This window comes from Pinus tabuliformis, chromosome 2_2, assembly GCF_031772625.1.
Source record: "Pinus tabuliformis cultivar Carrire ecotype Pingquan chromosome 2_2, CPIR1, whole genome shotgun sequence".
In the NCBI taxonomy this organism is placed as follows: Eukaryota; Viridiplantae; Streptophyta; class Pinopsida; order Pinales; family Pinaceae; genus Pinus; species Pinus tabuliformis.
In genome coordinates this window covers 1173851325-1173874571 of record NC_142300.1, presented here as the reverse complement: position 1 = coordinate 1173874571, position 23247 = coordinate 1173851325, and the positions used below count along the sequence as shown (strand labels likewise).

General features: G+C 36.4%; 1 protein-coding gene across 1 annotated transcript; it reads right to left on the bottom strand.

Annotated features, from left to right (window-relative positions):
• Positions 1 to 20566: 20566 nt before the first annotated feature.
• Positions 20567 to 22439, bottom strand: LOC149197643 (UDP-glycosyltransferase 74E1-like). The gene is made up of 2 exons (XM_089403955.1): positions 21848 to 22439; positions 20567 to 21721 (listed from the first exon to the last, which is right to left on the bottom strand). Exons 1-2 carry the CDS (start codon positions 22338 to 22340, stop codon positions 20754 to 20756), a joined length of 1461 nt encoding a protein of 486 aa, XP_089260081.1. The 5' UTR covers positions 22341 to 22439; the 3' UTR covers positions 20567 to 20753.
• Between the last annotated feature and the right edge of the window lie 808 nt (positions 22440 to 23247).

The window sequence follows — 23247 nt, the reverse complement described above, 5'->3', positions numbered from 1 at the left end:
ACATATGACTCCTCCAATGCATGAGAAATAGGATCGTGTGATTCTGGTGGAGGATGCAAAAACTGTGAAATAGATTGATTTTTAGTGTAAACAATAGAGTGATGAGGAGTCGAGAGAAGTTGAATAGATTTTTGATCAAAAGTGGAACTAACCTCAAGGCTATGAGAACCTGACATAACCATCATCTTGGGCTGAAGTGCCTCGATATCTTGTGGGGTTTCCACTTCATCATAAGGTGGATCATCAAAGACCGATGGCTTAGAAAGATCAACAGTAGGTGAATCAAAATCATGATTAGATGAATGAATGAAAAGATCACAACCACCATGATCAGAAAATTAAAGATGATGGACATCGATATCCACATGATCTGACGAATCATAAAGAGGGGATGATGGAAAATGAGAAATTTTACCCTCTATTTTTTGGAAATGTAAGATGAGATATTAAGAGGATCTGGTAAGACATATTTTTCCTCTCTACAATAAAATGAAGAATTGCAATCCCATGTGTTCTACGAATGATTGTAAATAGAAACATCTGGAAATGATTTTTCACAAGATGGAACAGAATAGCAGAATCGTGGAAGATATCAGGATAAAGCGGATGAGGTACGGACAGAAGGAGGTCATCCTTCACCGCAGATTCTTGTTCAAATTCCCACACATACTCATAAAAAACAATAGCATAGGTTGGATTTTCAACACCAACTCCATCCAGTACTTGATCCTCGTGAACATCAATTTTGAGAACCGAAACAGATGAACACAACACACCAAAATTAGGAGGATCAAAGGAACCAAAGGACAGAGACTGAGGAGATAAGATCACATGAAAACCATTGGGGTTATAGTCCAAATATACACAGAAATCCTTAGTAGTTGGAGTAGGAGGAGATGGTGACAGATCAACAGGTGGATGCTTAACTTGTCCCACCTTGACCTGCAGAGCTAGAGCTATTTGATGAGAAGGGGACAAAGAGCCACTTGGGACAACAACCTTGTTCGTCTCAGATTTAGAAGCTCTAACACCGAGGTATGTTGGGAGAGGCTCGAAAGTGTCTAACTCATGTGGATTCTCAGAAATGTGAACAAGATACTAAAATATTTGATCCAAAACTTCCCAGTCAACTTCATCTTCAAGAAATTCATAATAGTAATGGAGAAAAACAATCGTTAAAATGCACAAGAGATTTGTCAGGTGATTTTCACAATTTTTTATTATTATTATTAAGTGTGATCATAAAGAATGAAAGCATGACATAATTCTCTGAACATGTGATCAAAAGAGTGTATAGAGGATGTGGGTAATGGGTGACACCATTTCTTTGTGTGCCCTTCAAACGTGAAATCGAACAACCCACATGCAATTTCATTTGAGGGGACACCATGACTGTCAGAGAAGCCAACGAAGGTAATTGTGTGCATGAACAAGGGTGTTCCATTGTCGCCATTGAACTTATATTTGGATAACTAATCTATAATGCTCGACACATGGAAGTCAACAAAGTTAGAGAAACATGTCGGGGTTGTGGTTTGGACATAAGTAATGAAATATGTGAAGAAATTCAAAACAAACTTCAAGGGCTCAACTTGTCACCTAGGCCTCCTTCTAGTGCCAAAAATTTTGATGGTGTTGGACCCACCAACATTCATGGGAACTCCCCGATAATAGGTCCCAACTAGACCTCAAACCGTTTGGAGTAGGATTCCCAGCAATGGGTGGTAGTGTAATGCCTTGACTGTAGTAGGGCACATAGGTAAGTATGATAACTTTGGGTGAGAGAAAGTGTGTAACCCTACGGGGAGTTAAGTGTGATTCATGAAGGTTCTAACATGCAGAAGGGAAAAGGAGGTGTGCCCCTTAGAAGCCTATAATAATACACAGCTTGAAAGGAACATAAGAGTGGAATGACATCACAAACTAAAATGCGGAATAGTCCACAAATTAAAGTGATGGCTTAATCTAACAACACACTTTCAACAAGATTCATAGAATTTCATACAAAGTAGTTCATAAGAAAATTCGTAAGTTGAACAACAGACATTGCTAAAGCAACCAAAATAATCCAACTACAATAACAACATATGCATGAAATCATGCTGGCTCTAATATTATTATTATAAGTGAAAGTTCCATCCATACATACACCATTGATGACCACTAGCCCCAATAGTGGAACATTACAGTCAAGAACACCTACCCCTCCAAAGAAGTATACCCGCTATATGTTTTGGAGAAGCCAAGGCTCGTCACAATACTCCCAAGCCTTTTCTAAGCCTAGGCCTAGCCAAAAACTTGGCTCCCAAAAGTCCATTCCATGAGTTATGATGTTCTATTTATAACAAGGGGTGGGGTGACCCTTGACATTCCCCTTTATGACTCTTTGACTACCCTCACGACTCTTCAAATTATTTACAAGTAACTCATTACATAACATGATGACTTTCACATTCCACTGATGACACTTGGAATTTACTTACACTATATTTACAAATAATATTACATTTTCCACATGTACCCATGTAAGAAAAAATAGACTAGAGACATCCTAACATGGCAAAACATTATGATTCTGAAGTTTGGGATAAGACCAACTCGATAACCTCCACTTGGTGCTTCCTAGTCACATATTGATGCCAAGATTGGTATTGTGTGATGATGTCCCCAAATTTCTTAATGGTGTTTTTATGATAGAGAACTCTTTCCTCCATGGAATCTGGGTATATGGTTTTGGAACTTGTATCTAACTTGTTATGAAGCATGTGTGACATGGTGTTGAGCATGACTGGACCACCAATGTACTTGTGCATGTTATGTGTGGTCAGCTCCAAGTCTTCCCTGGTGGTCTCTCATCTTAGCTCCTCCATGTACTCATATATCTCTAGCTGGACTTGGTTCTTGTATTTAGCATTGGTGAGGGAACCTGCATCCGTTCACTCTCCTCCTCAGCTGCTGGCTATTCTGGCTCATCAACCTATATTGACATTGTTTTCTCTGTCATTGTGCCTTACCTTTGTTCTTCTTCCTACTTTTTCTTCTCTTTCTATTATTTTCTCCTCAGCTCCCATCCTTCCTTCGGTTCTTATTCTTCTTACTGCGATCTCAACTCTGCTACTTGCCATCTCTACTTTTATCTCTTCCTCTTCTCTGCTCTCTGCATCTTCTGCTTCCTTTTTCTTCTGCTACCAAAGTTGTCTGCATGAAGATTGAATATTCTTTCACTCTGTAGCTTTGTTCTCCCTTTATTATGTCAGCAACTTCCTTTCCTTGATCTTGTACTCGACTACTGCCTTCTGCCACTATTATTAGACTTGCTGCCATGTTAGTGTCGACTTCTTTTCTATGAACAATTGACTGTCCACATATATGGGCGAGTAAACTGGCACTTTCTCAACTGCTTCCCCAAGGCTGTTTTTAGTGGTCTCTCTTGAAGAAGCTCTCTTTGGTGCCATGGTACAATTACTGCTGGAAGGAAGTGCTTGACGAGTATGGTACCTATGGGACATAAAGGACACTCATGGCAAGCAAAAATTAGCTCATACAAATCTAACTTCATAGCATGATCAAGAAGCAAACAGGGCATCTAATGAGAGGGATTACACAATTTTAACTGACAGGGGTGACTCGCTAACTATTGGAAGTACGTACAGGGAACTCCCAATAGTCAGTGTGGGATCTTGATGATTGGAACTATGCAATGTGCAGTTCAGTCTGGGCCAGGGCCTGGTAGAGACTGCGCATTTCGCAGTATTAGTGGCCAAGCTGGGAGACCGGGTCCTGGAACTGCATAGTTGGAGTCAGGCCAAGACATGATTTGTGCAATTCTAGAAGCGAAGGCAGAGGCCTTGAGATATCATATTTCATAGTGCATGTAGTGAAGTGAGATCTGAGCAAGGAAAACCTAGATCTGGGCAAGGGAGTGTGAAAAACAAGAAGATATGAAAGATGGTGTGAGGTTGAGTGCAGATATGACTAAGTGTAGATGTATGCATGTGAAACAAGTGCAACAATGGATTAAACTGAAGGAAAATGAGGCATGAGAAGAGAGTCACCACAATGACGACTGTGGTAAAAAAACAGGAAAACTCATGTGACACCTAAGAAAGGAGAATTATATCTCGAAACAACAATTCTACAAGATTAAAAAAGTTAAAACACCAACCTTCATTTAAAGAAACAAGTGAAAATAAACTCTTACAAGGTTTAAAAAAAAGAGACAAAAACAATGGCGAAAGACAATAAAAGAAAAACTCACCCAAAAAAGTGATGACAATGCTCTGAAGTTTCCTTGATCTCCTTAGAAATGCTGGAACTTGGTGATCAAATGCACTAATGAGCTCTATAGGCATCCATTACATAGAATTGAGAAAATTGGAATTTATGACATGTATGCCTGAGATCAAGGACAAAAGCGACACTTGGTGGAAACTTCTAAAGATAAGAATGTGCCACCTTTGCGAAACTAATAATAGATCCCTACTTCCTAGGGATGCCTTTTTACATTTAGTTTTCTTTCTTTTCTAGGGGGGAAAATTTCCATGCATTGCCCAGAAATATTTCACAACTTTGGGAAGGACCGGGCAACTATCTAGCTCATGCATTGCACATTGTTTGAGCAAAGTGAGGTCTACACAATTTCTAGGCTTAATGGCTCTCGGCTGCCTCTCCTGTCTACGCAATTTCCCAGCACAAGGTTGGCTTCCATTCACTACTGCGCATTTTTTGAGCTCAAGGCCCACTGATAGTCAGGACTACATAATTCCCAAGATCAAGGCCCATGTCCCTCAAGAATTGCACAATTCTTTAAGGCAAGCATGAAATTGTCAAGTGACCAAGTCAGGAGATCGACTTGTGGGTTAGAAAATGAATTAAGTAATCAAACACAAGAAAAGATGAAAATAATAAAGCTTAGTCGAAGCACAAGTACCTGGATCAATGCAAAATGTGTTATTGTGGTTTAGAAGGGAGGCTCCAAAATCAAGCATGGGAAAAATTTTGGAGGGTGGTTGTAGCTGCTATAAGACCTTATAGATCTTGGTGGTGGAAATGGTGGCACTAGGCTCCACAACAATAATATGTTTCCCTTTGTCATTACCCTTGTTGGTTTCTTACTCAAAGTGGGGACATGCATCTAATTAGGAAGCCTCCAGCTTAGCCACCAGTGACTTCTTGGCCCAACACTCACTTGTGTTGTGAGTGGGGCTCTTATAGAACTCACATTATTTACATGCATCCTTCTTTGTCTTCACGGTGTCTTTCTTTTCTTGCGGTTTCGGCGGGTTGTCTTGGGTCACCCTGCCTTATCTTTGTCATTTTTTGTGTAGTTTGGGGGCGCCTTCCCTTGCTTTAGTTCTGCAGATCCAAAGTGTCGCTTGTTTTATTTAAATCTTTGTTCGATCTTGTTATCCTCACTCTCACATTAAAAACAATTCTATGTCCAAATAATTAAACTAATTAAAATCATGAAAGTTAGGATTTAATCCTACCTTTCTAGATTGAGTTTGTTCCTCATGGTTAGGAGTCAGTTTAGGCTTAGTTGGTTGAGAGATTCTATCCAACTAGTTAGGCTCCTAGATTAGTGTGTTGTTGAGATATTTTCTCAACCATAGTGTCCAAGATAGACGTATTATCTTGAGACCAACTTCCTCATGTATTTATTTGTACTATTATCAGTATTTGTACATTGGATTGATTAATAATGAGAATGTGAGGAATGCATTAAGGTTGAGGCCTTTTCCGCCATGTCTAGTTTTTCTATATGTCTGATATTTATTTTATGAGCCTGAGTGTGTTATTATTAGTTGATTTAGTTTTCTTCAATTGGTATCAGAGCAAGTGATTAATTATGGGATGTGATTAATTGTGTAAATAATTCTGGGATCAAAGGCACAAAACTCGCATATTGTATGTAGGATTGATTATTTGAATTTATCATATTCTAGTCATATGATAATTCATATACTTGAAGGGAACAGCTTCAAAGTGTTCAAGAAATGAAGCTGCATTTAATATGAATCTCATGAAATCGCTTAAAGGCTATTAGATCGTGTCGGCTAACTGTTCTAATCAAATTGTTCGATAGATAGCTCAAGAAATTCTCTGTTAGGGTTTGCAGAGAGACCAATCGTTCTCCTAGCAGAAGGACTGCTACAATCATGACAAAGGAGTATGCAAATCGAATTAAGTGCACCAAATCTGAGATTGTTGTAGATCAATGGAGGGGCTCGAGGCCTTGAATTTGAGCCTTTAATTGATTGTTATCGTTGGATATTTGCCAATTTTTATTTTCTAAAGAGGAGGTCGAAGCTGATGGCACTCAATTGTAGCTAGATTTTATTGCCCCTGAAGCCACTGTGATAACATCTATCCCAAAAGGCTTCAATTCAACTCTCAGAGTGTTAGATAAAGAATTAATAGTTGTTTTGGAAGCGACATAAGCACCAGCCCACGATCCAGGAGTTAAAGCTTTGACACTTCCAATATTCACTATTTTCCCCTTTGCTCGGGATATCATGTGAGGCGCCACCTCTTTTATAAAACACATTAAACTGTATACATTGGTCTCAAAAGTTGACTGGAGGAGAGCCAAGGGCAGCTTGACAAGAGGCCCAACACAGTGCACGCCAGCGTTATTGACAAGGATGTCTATGCACCCACTGACAATCAAGTAAATATGTTGGGTGGAGACCACGAGCTACTAATATTGTGATGAGGTATGTCCAATGTTTGTTTCAATGTGCGGTATGTACCTGCTGCACAAGAGTAGTCAATATTGGAGGAACAACGAGTGTGAAATGACTTCATTCAAATCAACTATGGATAATTTATCAGTGGATGCATCAATGCCATCATAAACTGTTGCGTCAACGTCATCTGAGGCCATTTTATCAATGTCATAGGAGTTGGTTTGTGTATTTGGTGAAGATGACTATGTAGCATTGTTGAAGCAGTCATGGCATACTCTAACAACAGAATGTATTCCAAACTGTGGCAATGGAATTTTCTTTGATAAATTCTCAAAACAGAAAGTCCTACCACAACAACGACAATGGTTCCAATGCATGAATGCGTTGAAACTACACTTTCATACATCACAACGGGCAACATCTTGAAATGGTGGAGGCTCTGCCATTGTGTCTTATAAAATTTTCTTTTCTCAAGATTTGTTTCAGGAAAATTATATTTTGTGAGATCAATTTTAAGTTTCTCCTTTGTGTTGATTGATAACAATATATATAATAAATAGAAGTCATGGATTCTAAGCCAAAGTCGATTCCTTGCCAATTGATTGCAATGTTTCACTAGATTTCATAGTCCAAGTAATACAACCACATATCGGCTCCCTCGTTCCTCCAAGTTGGAAGTCACTTAATGAGGAAGCTTTGCTGTAACAGGATCTGCAGGGCATGTGAGGCTGTAGAGAATTGAAAGAAAACCCGATTGGAAAGGTATTCTTTTGCTTCAACTATTGTTTCAATTCTGATTTTAATGCATGCCCTTATTCAATTATTCATGCTCTCGCCTCCGTCATGCAAAGCAAATCTCCAAAGTCAAACTTTTCACAACTCTCTTCCGTCCATTTTTTAATGGAGTATATTTCCTACCTATGGAATTATTTTTTAGTGGCAAGTTTTTTTTAAAGTTTAAGGAAAGAAGTATTTTCAGGGGTATATGAAAGTGCTTTAATGAGATTTGAAGCAAATTGGAGTGAAAAGTGCTTTGTAAATTTGAAGAGATAAGTGAAGATGTTTCAGTGAAATTTATTGTTGTAATTCAAAATATTTTACTTTGAGAGTGATTGAGTCACTACAAGAAGTTTTTGAAGACAATTTACAAGTGTGACATTCTCATTGAGAAGTTTCCATGAAAAAATTGTGACATTGAAGGTTGATGTACTTCAATAATTAATAAAATCATAATTTTTGTGGTGCTTGTGTCCTAGATCTGCCCGAAATTGAGTAAGGGGATCTTAGGTACACCATTTTTAATGAATTCATGTCCATGCATTGTGCTCAAATTACCTCTTTGTATTATGCTTAAACAACTACATGCACATAAGCAAGCGTAAGTATAAGAACACTTAATCAAGCTCCTGTAATCAAGCTTAAAGTACACAAGAAAGCACATTTCACATCATGTAATCAAAGCAATCAAGTTAAGGACGCTAGAAAAATCAAGCATTTCAAGCCAAGACGACATCAACATCATCAACACTTTTTGTACCACTTGCAGATAAACATTTTTTAACTGAATTGTACGGGTGCATTCTCGGTTGTAACCGACACCCTAATTTGAATTGTTAAGGTGAATACATTAAGTCAAGTAAGTCTTCAACTGAGTCATCAAGATTGAACTTGTCATTTGTCTCTTGGGTGCATTTTCAACAGTGTTCGACACCCTTCGTTTTTTAAAATCAGCACATTCAGTGAGTACATTTAAGAAAGCACAAAGTGTCAGTAATCAATAAATCAAGTTCAAGCAAACCATCTAGCAAGTAAACATCATTAAACGAGAGTGAATTCTAGTGAGCATCAAATCAAGTCAGCGTCTAACGCAAGTGCAATGAACAAAAAAGCAAGCGGGCGTGTCATTCAAACAACAAAGCAAGCGAGTGTGTCATTCAAACAACCAAGCAAGCGAGCGTGTCAAAATCAAGTGCGAAAGTTCAATGCATGACATCTACAACAAACGAGCCAGTGTGAAGTTGATTGAAGCATTCACAAAGTGTCAGTGAAGCATTCAAGCAAAAGCGATCGTCATCAAGTGAGCGTGACATCAAGAGTTCAAACAACCAAGTCATAAAACTCTAGCAAGTGTTTAAAGCATTAGCAATCAACAATAGTACAAGTGAGCCTGAATTCAATGTGAGCAAGCTAAGATGGCGACACACATTCAACTGTCCCAAATTCTTAATAATTTGATTTTATCATCAGATGGCGACATGGTGAACATCAATAAAACAACTCTTGTCGATATTCAAGTTCATCTTCAACATGGACATGAAATCATTGAGTTCCTTCAACTGTAGTTGCAACTACAATGAACTGAGTTGCTAGAGAAGAATGATGCTTCCAATTCTTTGAACAATACAAATACAGTTGTTGGTTCCAAGTCACTGATCCAACCAACTTCAAGTGTCAAAGTGGTCCTTGATCCAGTTCAAATTTCTTCCAAACCAATCATCAATGCATGGGAAGAACTTCAAAGTAACAAAAATCAATGAGGATTAGAATATGACAAAGATGAAAACAACTTGCATATCCTTGATTATTCTAAGTTGATCAAGTTCATCAGTGCATTTTTTCTTGATCAAATAACATCAACAAGCCATGAGAAAGTTGCAAACAAACATACATGTGCATAAACTGAAGTTGCAGTCAAACCAAAATCCCTTCATTTTCAAAGGACCAGTCATCTGGAAGATCAATGTTTTGATCTCCATCCTTGTCACCATTGTGGCAAGTCAAATCATTCATCAACACAATGTAGCACACAACAACAATCAAGAAGAATGAAGATCGATTATTCATGGATTGATCCCTAGGAATGGTCATCCACGGTTAGAAGTTAGCAGCGAGCAGTTTTAAAACATAGTAAAAGCAACAATGAATTGTTTTTCAATGTCACCAGCCATTGGGCGTTCTCTACATTTTGTCAGTTGACAAAAGATGCTGATTACAAGCAAAGGACAAATGGATCCTTTTGCAGCCTGGCACATGATGGAGTTGTCAAGCTACATTGAAATATGAATTTGACATGCAACTGATTCATGTTCTCTTCAGATTTGAGTTTTTTCAGCATCCAACTTTGGCAGTTTTTCAGGAAAATGTTTTTTGAGGATTAACAGTTTTAGCATGAGAACTTGGTAGATGGTTCTTGGTTCTTAATTTGAACTTATCATTGAGGGGGGAAATGTTAGCCTCACTCTCACATTATGGTTGACTATTTAAATTCTTTTTATTAATAAAATTAAAAATATCCATGTTCATAACTTACATTAGACTTTTATTGTCCATAGTCTAGCAAGTAACTCAATAAAGTTACTAAAATATTTACACATTTTGAAGGGGATATTACAAGTGAGTTGTGAGTTGTAGAATGCATCTTTGTGCACTATCTATCTGTCTATATATATATATATATATATATATATATATATATATATATATATATATATAGATATAGATATATATATCTATGTATATATATATATATATGAAATTAAATAATAATGATTCGTATCCATAATCATTTATTTCAAAACTTCATATTTAAATTTAATCAATAAACATATAAAAACTTAATACTTACAATACATGTCAAAGCAATAAAATTAAAAATAGGAATATATATGTGTTTGTGTTAAATTTATGTAAATATAAATATTGTCATCAAGTCAATTGAGGTTACTTTGAGTGGTTGGGAAAAATTGTTGTTATCACCCCATCTAGGTTCAATTCCTTGAAATATTGTTACAATCACTATGTGCCTACTAAAAGTCAAGTGAAAAATAACCAAATCTCTAATTTTTTACTCTTCTGCAATGATTTTATCTCTCTCAACACTTCATAAATAAAAAAATAAAATTAATCTATACTAATTATACTTTATATATATATATATATATATATATATATATATATATATATATATATATATATATATATATGTATGTATGTATGTATGTATGTATGTATGTATGTATGTATGTATGTATGTATGTATGTATATATATATGTATATGTATATATATATGTATATATATGTATATGTATATGTATATGTATATGTATATGTATATATATATATATATATATATATATATATATAAATGTCAAGTGAACAATAACCAAATCTCTAATTTTATTCTTCTCTTTGATATTATCTATCTCAACACTTCATAAATAAAATAAATATAAATATATAATTATACTTTATACTTTATATATATGTATATGTATATGTATATGTATATGTATATGTATATGTATATGTATATGTATATATATATATATATATATATATATATATATATAGATATGATATACATATAAAATGATAATAATTAATTAATCAATAATTCATATTAATTTAACTACTAAAATATAATTTTGATTAACCCAAAAAAATATCCGCAATTTATATCATAACAATATACTTAACAACTAAAACGTTTTATAATTAAAACCAGCTTTAAAAATATAATAAGAGTGCAAACTATTTTACTAACCTTGATCTAGAGTCTTAATCAACTTGATTACTAAATCCAGTGTAAGTGAAAAATAAATCAAGAATGTTTTTTCAATCGTTCATATTAATTGATTAGTAAAATATAAATCTATATTTGTATTTATCAGAAAAATTATGGACAAATTATATTATTAACTAAAGCCATCCATCATTGAAACCAAGCATTAAATATATAATATTGCTGTGAACACTTTTACTTTATAACTTTGATGTAGAGTCATTACCAATTTTATCACTAAGGTAACTGTCGATAAACTCTCAGCGAACTATCACAAATTATATCAGAAAATCATAGAAGAAGATCTTTCCATAGAAGAAGACAGCATGCAAGGACGTCCAGTTCCAATTCCAGAATGTGATAATGTCAAAACGGCTATTTCAGATCTAGATTGAGATTGTGATGACCAAGAATACCATGTGCTGAATCTTATGATGGAGAACTCTGTTACTGAAAAAATATGGAATAAAGAAGACAGAGTTATGAATCCAAACATTCTCATGTCATCAGAACAAAGCCTTCATAAAGAGGTAATCCAGTCTGTTCATGAACAACAAGATGAGATCTTTGTTCAAGTAAGTGAAAAAGCTCTGGATGAATTTATGGTAGATGGTATAAATGATAGTGTTGGGTTTCAAGAATCTTTTGAAGTTTCTTTCCAAGAGGAGATCTGCTCATCTACTTGTTCAGAATTTTTTGAGGACCAGGACCATACTTTTTCTGAAGTACATTATGAAGGAAGATCAGAATCAAAAGAAAAAGACATCTTGTTTCCTCAGCAGGAGGTAAATCTTCATGATCCAATGGCAAATCTGTTGCAGTCAGCAGTGAAAGTGATTATTGCAGTATTGAGTGATGAAGGAGATCATGGTCAACTATGTTTTTGGATGCCTAGTGACCAGTATATGTTGTTGACCAAGATTTCTGATCAGGAGAATCAATTAAGAAGGCATATGCTTGATTGGTTACATTGGCATTTTGATATAGTTTGATGGTATATGAAATAATGACTCCATAGCCCAATGGACGAAGGCACTGTCTAGCTCTCCCAGGGATCTGCTGTTCTTGGCACCTCCAAGGAGCTACCATCCCCATTGGAGCCAATGTTAGAGTCAGTCTTTACATCCCTCCATTAGAGATCATTTCTCTTTATTGCATTTCATTTTTAGGTGTCTCGCTCGTTTCACTCAGTTTCATTCCGCTAGGGGCATGCCATAATCTGACGGAAGGGTCTTGTCATTCATTACCCCTCATGCCTTATCCATGCTGGCTCAGGTCTATTCATCAAAATCAAGTTTTCGTGTCTTTTGATCAGCAAGAGTTATTTTCAGTCACTAGGTCTAGGGTTTCACAAATTGTGTCTTCACAATGTCCAATAAAGCCAGCAGGCCAGAGGGAGGTTCTTAAAAAGTTGTCATTCAAAGATTTTCATCATCATATGGATGGATTATGACTCTTCTTCAAAACTTTGTTTTGAAGAAAAGTCGACATTTCGTTTTTGTAAATTTTTAAAAGTTTTTTCAGTTGTTGAATTCTTTAGACGCAACCCTGGTCGCCTTTGCCAAATTCTATGTCAGCTATCCCTGAAAAAAATAACTGAAAGATTCATCATTCAAGCTAAAATTAAAGAGGAAACAAAAAGACAGAGTTTGTATTACTTGTGAAAAAGTGCCAAAGTGTAAACATTACAAAAATGGGTTTGAGAAAAGAAAAATCAAAATGGCTATATAAGAGATTTTCCATTTTGAGAAATTCATTTGCATGCCAAGAAGCAAAGAGTAAACTATTCAAAGCAAGTTTGGTGCGTAAGAGTGAAATTGGGTGAAGCCAGGTTGGCGCGGCGCACTGGGAGGAGAAACCCAATGTAAATTTCCTCAGGCGCAGCGCACTGGGACGGCACAACGCGTTGGGCATGCGGCGCGGCACATACATTCCAAAGCCCGAAAATGTTTGAAATTTCTCCAAATTGCCATTTATTTGCGTGGATTTGCCAGGTAGGGTCGATATCTTGATGTTTCATCCATTTTTGTGCTGAGTGATGGTGGTTTATAGATGCTAATGATTGAAACAAAGATCCAACGTGCCTCAAAAGAAATTGTTGTGGTTTCCACAATTCACTGTTTTTCTACCAAAGTCACTCCTCCTTCCCATTCCTCCCTTGTTTTTATCATTCCCTAATTTTCTACCCCGCTAAGCTCATTAATTCCTTCTCCTAAATGCTCTGTCCCAAATTCTCCAATCTCACACCTCAAACCCTACACAACAATTCCTAACCCTATACATCAAATCCTACATCAAACCCCTCAGCAGCAACTTAACAGTGCTTATCATTTTGCTCTTATTAAGATTTTGGTGGTTCATCAACTTGGATTACAGGGCATCACTTGGGATGATTTCATCTCTCGTGACTTCTTTAGAGCTTCACAGGGATTATCAGAGGTTAAGCATGAGACAGGTGGACCTTCTCATCAGTATGAGCTCCATGAAACCGCTAGTGTGTCGGTATTCATCACATATCAGAGGGGCACTAGACATTTGTTTGCAGCAGCGAAGTGAGTGTTATCTCCACCCAGGGTGGAAGGGGCCTTGCTTCCTCCATCAGCATCACAGGTACAGGACAAAGGCAAGAGGCTAATGCAGGATGAGGGGACTTCAGGTGAACAAGAGACCAACTCCATTCTCATTCATGATGATGATACAGATATGGGCCCACAAAGTGCCAAACTTAGGGAGATCATCCAGGAGTAGAAAACAGAGATCCAAGCCTTATCCCTTGACTTGGAGATAGATAAGTGGACTATGAAATACTTGGAACAGAGGAACAAATAGCTTGAAGATCAACAAGCAATCATGGAGTTACAAAACATCTGCAAGAATCGCCAAGCTGCACAAAGGAGAAGAATTGAGCTCACGTCATTGGAGCAAGAGATTAATGAGGATCGGGAGTCTAATCTCGAGAGAATCAACATCCACTTGGAGAGACTGCTGGACAAGGCCGATAAGGACCATGCATTGCTGAGACACATGGCTTTCCACTACATGGCATGGAACAAGGTCTGCAAGGCACGAATCAGGAATTTAAAGGCAAAACTAAAGAAGGCAATAAGGAAGCAAAAGAGGCAAAGGGAGCTTGATCGTCTTCAGATATTGGCCGAAGCCTCTTTAGCCCAGCATGACACTTAATGAAGAATCTCCAGCCTAAATTTCAAGAAATTTGGGGCATTTTTAGCATTTTGACAAATTTTGGCACAAAAAACAGGGTTTTTCTCCCTATGCGCCACGCCACGTGGCGCACGCTTTTGCTAGGGAGCTCCAAGTTGAAAAACGTTTACATCATTGGATTTGGCATGAAAAAACATGACTGCTGGTGCATGGCCAAGAAGTTTGGGCAAGTTTTGAGTCCTCAGGAGGTCAAAAACACTCACAAAATGACTTCTTGGCCTCTATTTTGACACACAGGAAGCAGTCCCGTGCGATTACAATTTTGGAGGGGCAAATGACATTCAAATTGAAACATTCCACTTGGGTTGGAAAGTAGACAGGCAGGGCTTTCCAATGAGCTATCTTGGGCTCAATTTGGACTTCAGGAAGTGCCTCAAACTCAACCTCAAAGTGGCACGATGCATAGAGGATTTGGCACGGCGCATAGAGGATTTTTGCTCAATTTTTCACCTTCCAGCTCAGAAATTCGGCCAGTTTGACTAGTTTTGCTTTTTGATGTAATTTTTGATCTTTCTTGATGTAATTGGATAAACATGATGTAATTTTGCCACTTATTTACTTGTTCTAGAGGATTCATTCACTAAAAAGTGAAAATTTAATGAATGAATCAGTTTCCTACCTTATAGAGGCAAGTTGTTTTGATTGCCTAGATTTTAGTGTTTTTTTTAGAATTGTTTGAAACAGCTCCTAGAATGATTAGCTCGACCCCTAGAGGCAAGGGAATGGGTTGGGCTAGTCTATATCATATAATTCCTAAGTCATTTTCAGGGTTGGACACTAGGGATTGCTTTGGCATATCATTGTACATTCTATCGCTGCATTTTTGGCTAAGGAAAGACCAGGGTTTTGCAGCACTGTTTGGGATCCATGTGGCTTTATGTTTTGATGGTATTCTTCTCTAAGTAATTGTAAGTTCATTAGTGTTATGTGTATCATTTTCCTGTCCCTTCTTCTGAATTTGAACAAATGAGTGATTAAGGTAGAATCCATTAACTGCTATGCTCTACCTTTGAATTTGTTTAAATTTCCATGTTTTCATCTGTTTAAGGAGAATCCTTGAGACTCTCTTGCTCTCCTTAGCTCCTCACCAGTCTGATCTATCCATTCACTCACTTTAAAGCATCAAAACGATTGGCTTCCTTTCCCCAATCAGAACTCTGCAGAAACTATGCCTCATCCCCGTGCCCAACTTGCCTTTCCCTGTTTCCAGCACAAAACCCCCAAAAACTCAAATCAAACCCTTGTACTTCATACCTAGCCTAATATTAGCTTTTATTTCAGTCATCTTGAGCCCCATCGCTTGTCTTTTGCCGAGATCGACCCGGAGAGAGCCCTCTCCTATCCTCATAGGGCTAGCTACGAGGCTGAGCATGGTTTGATGTGGACCTAGAACCTTGTCTTTTCAGCTTGAGGCAAATCTAGGCTCTAACAGGATCAACAGTTTTAGCATGAGAACTTGGTAGATGGTTCCTGGTTCTTAATTTGGACTTGTCATTGGGGGGGGGAATGTTAGCCTCACTCTCACATTAAAAACAATTCTAAGTCCAAATAATTAAATTAATTAAAATCATGAAAGTTAGGATTTAATCCTACCTTTCTAGATTGAGTTTTTTCCTCATGGTTAGGAGTCAGTTTAGGCTTAGTTGGTTGAGAGATTCTATCCAATTAGTTAGGCTCCTATATTAGTGTGTTGTTGAGATATTTTCTCAACCATAGTGTCCAAGATGACGTACTATCTTGAGACCAACTTCCTCATGTATTTATTTGTACTATTATCATTCTTTGTACATTGGATTGATTAATAATGAGAAAGTGAGGAATGCATTAAGGTTGAGGCCTTTTCCCCCATGTCTGGTTTTTCTATATGTCTGATATTTATTTTATGAGTGTGAGTGTGTATTATTTGTTTATTAGTTTTCTTTAGATCTTGATAATGTATTGATAGGTGACACCAACCGAGGAGATGTCCAAGAACTCCATCTCATCTTGGATGTAATTGTGTAGAAATCTGTGATACTTGAGTACTAAATGTCACTTAGAATCATTGATATCTAGCTTTGTACAAAGGGTATGGAAAAAATTTATGAGCTCTAGCACATCCTATTCCCTTCCCCGTTGCAGCATGGTCCACTTTATGCATTTATCTTCATAGCTCCCGACAAGGGTAATATTTTTCCTTGATGGCATCTCAGAAAGAATTCCAAGTGGGTACGATTGAAAACAGTGAGGATTCCCTCTCGTCCTTTTGTTCATTGTAGGTTTCCCACTAGTCCTTGACATGCGGGGTGGCTTTGAGGAGTGAAAAATTAATATTTTCCCGATTGGAAAAGTCATGAACTGAAAAATATCCTTCCAAAATATTTAACCATCTATCTACAATGTATGCATCTATCTAGCCTTTAAATATGGGAATGTCAAAGTTAACTTGTACCTTAAAAGGAATGGCGCCTCTAGAGTGATTGTTGGATGAAGATGCGTCGCTTGTGGGTAATTTTTGAAGGATCTAGGAAAAAATATCTATTATCGCATTCCTTTGTCGCTTGACGGATTCCTTGGGCAATATTTTGAAAGGATCTCCTGTCCTGTCATCTTTCCTTTCTTTCACCATGGGATGCCATCGGGGTTTGCAAGGATAGTCTTGTAAGGGTTCAACCATTTCGAGCCCTAACTCTTTATACCTTGACCTCGTTGGGGACATGCAAAGAAAAATAGAGAAAGAGTAGATCACTCTGATACCACTGATCCAGACTTATGCAAGAACGCAACAAAATACAAATATACACATAAACACAAAGATGCAACAGAAATAAAACTTCATTTCATTAATATCAAAGAACTGAAATATGCTTGCATACATAAATGGAAATAAACTAGCTCGGGTGATGGTAGCTTATCTCTAAGAAGAGATGTGGCGGCTACATGCCTCTGAACTTTGTTACAATGAGGTTTCAGGGCCTTTTTATTATTGAACAATAAGTGAAAAATCTAAACAACCAAAATCATAACCGCAAGAGATGGAATGCCAAGAGTTTGTAGGCCCTGTTGGGGTTATTTGGTTAGCCAAATTCCTAGGGTCATAACTTGGTCATATTATCTCTATTTGGCGCATACGATACATCATTTGAAAGATCTCTCTGAGTACTACAGGATTTTTCAGAGGACCTTGCATATGGCTATGGGCCTGCTGCGAACCTCAAAAAACGTTGTTTCGGGGGTCAAAATTGCTCTTGAAGTTCATGACTTGAAAACTGCTAAAACTAGTAAATTCTGCTATAAACAAGGAAATTGGTGAAACCAACTGGAGGTCTAGGTGGAATAAGCAGGGGACCACCAATATCCACCTAGATCAAGGTCCAACCCAAAACTTCTTTGATCCCAACCAGATTTAGTCTAGGGATTTTAAATTGAGTGCTTAGGCTTTAGATAAAGTTCCACAAGCCAACTAGCTCAAAATCTCTTCATTTGGCAGCGTCCTGCCTCCCTCTATAGTATCTTGTTAGAGGTTTTAGTTTTCTAGACCCTTCTCCTCATGGTTTCCTTAGGTTCTCTTCTCCCTCTTGACTTCCTTTTCCTAACTAGTGAGAGGAGTTTCCTCCCTCTTGACTTCCCTTTCCTAACTAGTGAGAGGAGTTTGTGAAGGCCACTGCCTCTTCTTGTAAATTTCTTTCAACTCTTTTGGAATACAAAAATCTCTTATAGCATTACCTTCCCTGTAACTTTATGGCTGACTATTTAAATTCTTTTTATTAATAAAATTAAAAATATCCATGTCCATAACTTACATTAGACCCTTTTTTTATTGTCCATAGTCTAGCAAGTAACTCAATAAAGTTACTAAAATATTTACACATTTTGAAGAGGATATTACAAGTGAGTTGTGAGTTGTAGAATGCATCTTTGTGCACTATATATATATATATGAAATTAAATAATAATGATTCATATCCATAATCATTTATTTCAAAACTTCATATTTAAATTTAATTAATAAACATATAAAAACTTAATACTTACAATACATGTCAAAGCAATAAAATTAAAAATAGGAATATATATGTGTGTGTGTTAAATTTATGTAAATATAAATATTGTCATCAAGTCAATTGAGGTTACTTTGAGTGGTTGGGAAAAATTGTTGTTATCACCCCACCTAGGTTCAATTCCTTGAAATATTGTTACAATCACTATGTGCCTACTAAATGTCAAGTGAATAATAACCAAATCTCTAATTTTTTACTCCTAAAATAATCTTCTTCTGCAATGATTTTACCTCTCTCAACACTTCATAAATCAAAAAATAAAATTAATTTATACTAACTATACTTTCTTTCTATATATATATATATATATATAATCATATTTTCAAATATATATATAAATAAATTTATAATAATTAATTAATCAATAATTCATATTAATTTAACTACTGAAATATAATTTTAATTAACCCAAAAAAAATTATCCGCAATTTATATCATAACAATATACTTAACAACTAAAACGTTTTATAATTAAAACCAAGCTTTAAAAATATAATAACAGTGCAAACTATTTTACTAACCTTGATCTAGAGCCTTAATCAATTTGATTACTAAATCCAGTGTAAATGAAAAATAAATAAGGAATGTTTTTTCAATCGTTCATATTAATTGATTAGTAAAATATAAATCTATATTTATATTTATCAGAAAAATTCTGGACAAATTACAGTATTAACTAAAGCCATTCATTCGGCCTGGAGTATGCCGTAAAACTGCTTCTGCTTGGCTAAGAGCTCGTCTTCCTCGTACGTAAGGAAACAGGTTAACGGCCCAAGACCCAGAGGCATCTGGCAGGAGTGAAAGCCTGCTCCCTTACGGACCACCAGCGGGTTATTACAGGTGGTGTGGTTTTCCTTGATAATGGTGATGAGTCAAATCGACATTCGCGGATAGCAGCCAGAGATGGTTGTCCTCACTGTTGGTTTGACACCTGAGTTTGATAGGTTTTGCCACCTTCGGGTAAAACTAAAGCTATAGCATTAAATATATAATATTGCTGCGAACACTTTTACTTTATAACTTTGATGTAGTGTCATTACCAATTTTATCACTAAGGTTACTATCGATAAACTCTCAGCGAACTATCACAAATTATATCAGAATATCATATATTAGCCGTATATCATAAACCAATCTTAGCACAGCTCATTCTATAATTAACGAAATGGTATATGGAAAACGCATTCACCGCGATCAAACTCTGGTTTTAGCTATTGTCTCAACCAATAAAATAAAATGGAGAGCTAATCAAAGTCCATTTGTGAAACCGGATTTCCCAAAGCTAAAATGTGTTTCTACTAATTCCTAAGTGAGTGTTATAGAATCAATAAACGGAGAGTAACTGGTGATATGGTGTTTTATAAAACATTAATAATTGGAAAAAATTATGGTAAAAAGTTAATTGTTGAAAATCTAAAAATACAAATTTAATTATAATAAAAATCTTGTAAATTGATGGATTAAAACGAATATAATCTCAAAAAATTCAAAATAAATGCAAATAAATTATGGATATAAATTAAGTATTAATTGTTGGTAAACAATCATAAACATCAATTTATAATTAATATCAAAATTCTAAAAAAAAATTAATAAATTTTAATAAAATTTTAAATTATTATTATTAATAGTAAATAATAAAAAAGGTTAATATATAAGTTAAACATACATATATATATATATATATATTTCTAAAAATTTCTGACTGGAATTAAATTCAGTCTATTTTTATCATGGAAAAAGAATTTTGTTATAATACCAGACTAATACTATAATTTATTAATATATGTTTAAAAAATTATTAATAATTTCTTCATATCATATTTGTTCATATGACATTTTTTTCTAATTAATCAATTTAATTAAAATAAAAAAGAAAAATACAATTACTTTGACAAATAATTTTAATTATTTTATTGGTATCTACTAAAAATATTCTATTCTAAAACCTACAAATTAAAGAAAAAGTACTGGGACTAAAAATATCCTCTTCTAGAACCTGCCATCCATTCCTGCCATCCATTTAATGATTATTTAAATTAAGAAAATTCTATTCCAAATTGAGTGGACGTATCGCCCTACTTACAAGTTACTCGCTAATTGACAATGTCCATATCAAACTTGCCTTTACAAGTTACTCGCTAATTGACAATGTCCATATCAAACTTTCTTTAAAGGCAAGGCAGGGACTACTCCAGCATAGTATCACCCTCTTACTCATTCAGAAATCTATGATAGCATTAACCGGATAATGGCAATGAGGATGCTCTGCGAGCAATATCCTCAACAAATTCTTGAATATTTTTATTGGAAGATCCGCTTTCTCCCATTGCCTCCCTCGATAATTTCTTCCACCGTGAAGCATTCTCCCTCAGCTCAACACCCACTTCGCTTTCCATAACAATTTTTATACATTTCTCAACCGCCTCCTTCCCCACCAGTCCATCTGCGGGTCGCTTATTTAATCTCAGTCCTGTCTTCCATATCTCTGCGATGTATAGAGAATTCGTCGTCTGATCGGTCCATTGAGGAACAGCCAAAAGGGGCACCCCCAAACTGAGGCTTTCCAGCGTCGAGTTCCACCCACAGTGCGTCATAAATGCACCAACGGACACATGAGAAAGCACTTGCACCTGTGGACACCATGGAACAACTAACCCTTGCCCGGAGATTTCGGCCAGGAAACCCTCCGGCAAGGTTTCTTCAGTGTTAATCTCCCCTTTGGAAGAAGATGGACGAATGACCCATATGAAGGAATATCCAGTAGCCTTCAGCCCAAGAGCTATCTCTTCAGTTTGTTCTTTCGAAAGAACAGAAACGCTTCCAAAGGAAACGTACACAACGCTCGCCGGTTCCTTCGTATTTAGCCAATCCATGCAGTTTACGGTCTTCCACATATGTGCGCCGAAGTCTGTGTCTTCGGGATTCTGTCCATCCAAGAAAGCCGAGGGTATGAGAGGGCCGACGGTGCGAATCGGAGCTATCGATTTCATTGAGTTTACTTCTTCGGACTCGAGTCCGTCAAACGAATTTCCCAGTATCCACGTTGCGTCCGATAAGGTCTTAAACTGATCCATTACAAGCCGCAAGAGAGGGCCGTTGGGATTAGAGGGTTGCAGAAAGGAAGGTATGTCCGATACGTTCAGCAGCGGTAGCCCCGGTATTTGTATCTTGTCAGTCGCTTTCCCTGTTTCATCGCGCGAGATTGCTGAACACAGGAAAGAAGATTAAATCAGTTTCAAGAAACAAAATGAATATGGTTATGTCAAATAAATCCGATCATAAAATATTCTAAAACATAAAGATTCGTATCAAATTTCAATTGAAAGCATACCCAGTCCTCTGTTGAAATGGTAATAGATCGAGTAAGCTGCGCAGGATTGCGTCCAGAAAAAAGCTGCAGGAATATTAAACTTCTTTGCAACTTCAGGAACCCAGTAAAGGAGAGAATCGTATACGACGCAACAAATGTTGCTGCCTTGAGTGTTTAGCCTCTCTATGAGATTTGTTAACGAGAGTGCTCCTATCTTGCATAACATGTCCAACCTCAGTTGGAGATCTTTCGACCGGTTGAAATCCACCGGAAATCCATCCGAAATTGTTTCAAATTGAACTTTCACAGAGGAGTTTGCAGGCCCGGGCACTGCTGCATCTTGCGCCCGTAACATGCGGTGTCGGTTCTCTTCGGTCGTCACAAACGTGACTCGGAGATTTTTAGATGCGAGCTGCTTGGCAAACTGCAGCAATGGATTGATATGACCCTGCAACGGATAGGGCACAATCAAAACGTGAAGATTGCTGTACTGGAGCTCCGCGAAAGACCCCATCCTCCTCCTAAGTTCCAACGATTAATGTTTACTGTACAGAATCGCGTAATATTGAAAGTTGTAGGCTTCTAAATATAAATAAATGATATATGTTCGCTACCGATGAGTCGTATCTGGATAACGGTAGTGAATGCTCGAGATCCTTACCGGAACCGCAACAATAATGTCTCTCCACGGAAACTTGTCACTGTCAGAGAGGTGTCGCTGTCTGAAAAATGGAATATATTTGGAGTTGTTTTGAAAGCTTTTACGGCGGGTTTCTGAGGTCAAATTTCTCCAAAATCTGGCAGGATATCTTTCCAAAATCTCTGGTCGCTGTCAGAGAAATGAAATATAACCTTTAGCGTTGATTTTTTAGAAACTTTTAAAATGGATTTTTCCGATAAAAACAACTCCATAACATTTAGGACCACGGCGTGCAGTACTTCCATGTGGATCTGAGCTTTATTGTTATCTCGTTCTATTTTTTCCAAGAGACGCGACAAACAATATTACAAAAGCGCTTAGGTAATGGCACTACTGTTACTGTTATTAAATTCAACTTGAGGGGTATCTCAGAATAAACTATTGTCATTTGTGGATCTGAACTTTATTGTTAACTCATTCTATTTTTTCGAAGAGATGCGACAAACAATATTACAAAAGCCCTTAAATTAAATTTGAGGGGTATCTCAGAGTAAACTATTGCCATTTTTAAAATCTGCTTATGAGGAATGACATCATACTTTTTAGGGCTTAGTTAAATTTGGTAATTTGATTAAATTATCCGGGGTATTTAATCGTAATATTTTGGTTATTCTTATTTAAATTTATTAATTATATTAAATTTAAAAAATATTAAATTAAATTATATTTATTTAATTTTTAAAACTATCAAATTAAATTAATTATAATTATAATTGGCATG

What these genes read in the sequence shown, in the direction of transcription:
- LOC149197643 (XM_089403955.1), bottom strand. Translation starts at nt 22,340, where the DNA reads ATGGGGTCTTTCGCGGAGCTCCAGTACAGCAATCTTCACGTTTTGATT. An exon ending in CCATTTCAACAGAGGACTGG is followed by an intron (nt 21,722 to 21,847) that starts GTATGCTTTCAA and finishes TCCTGTGTTCAG; the next exon opens with CAATCTCGCGCGATGAAACA.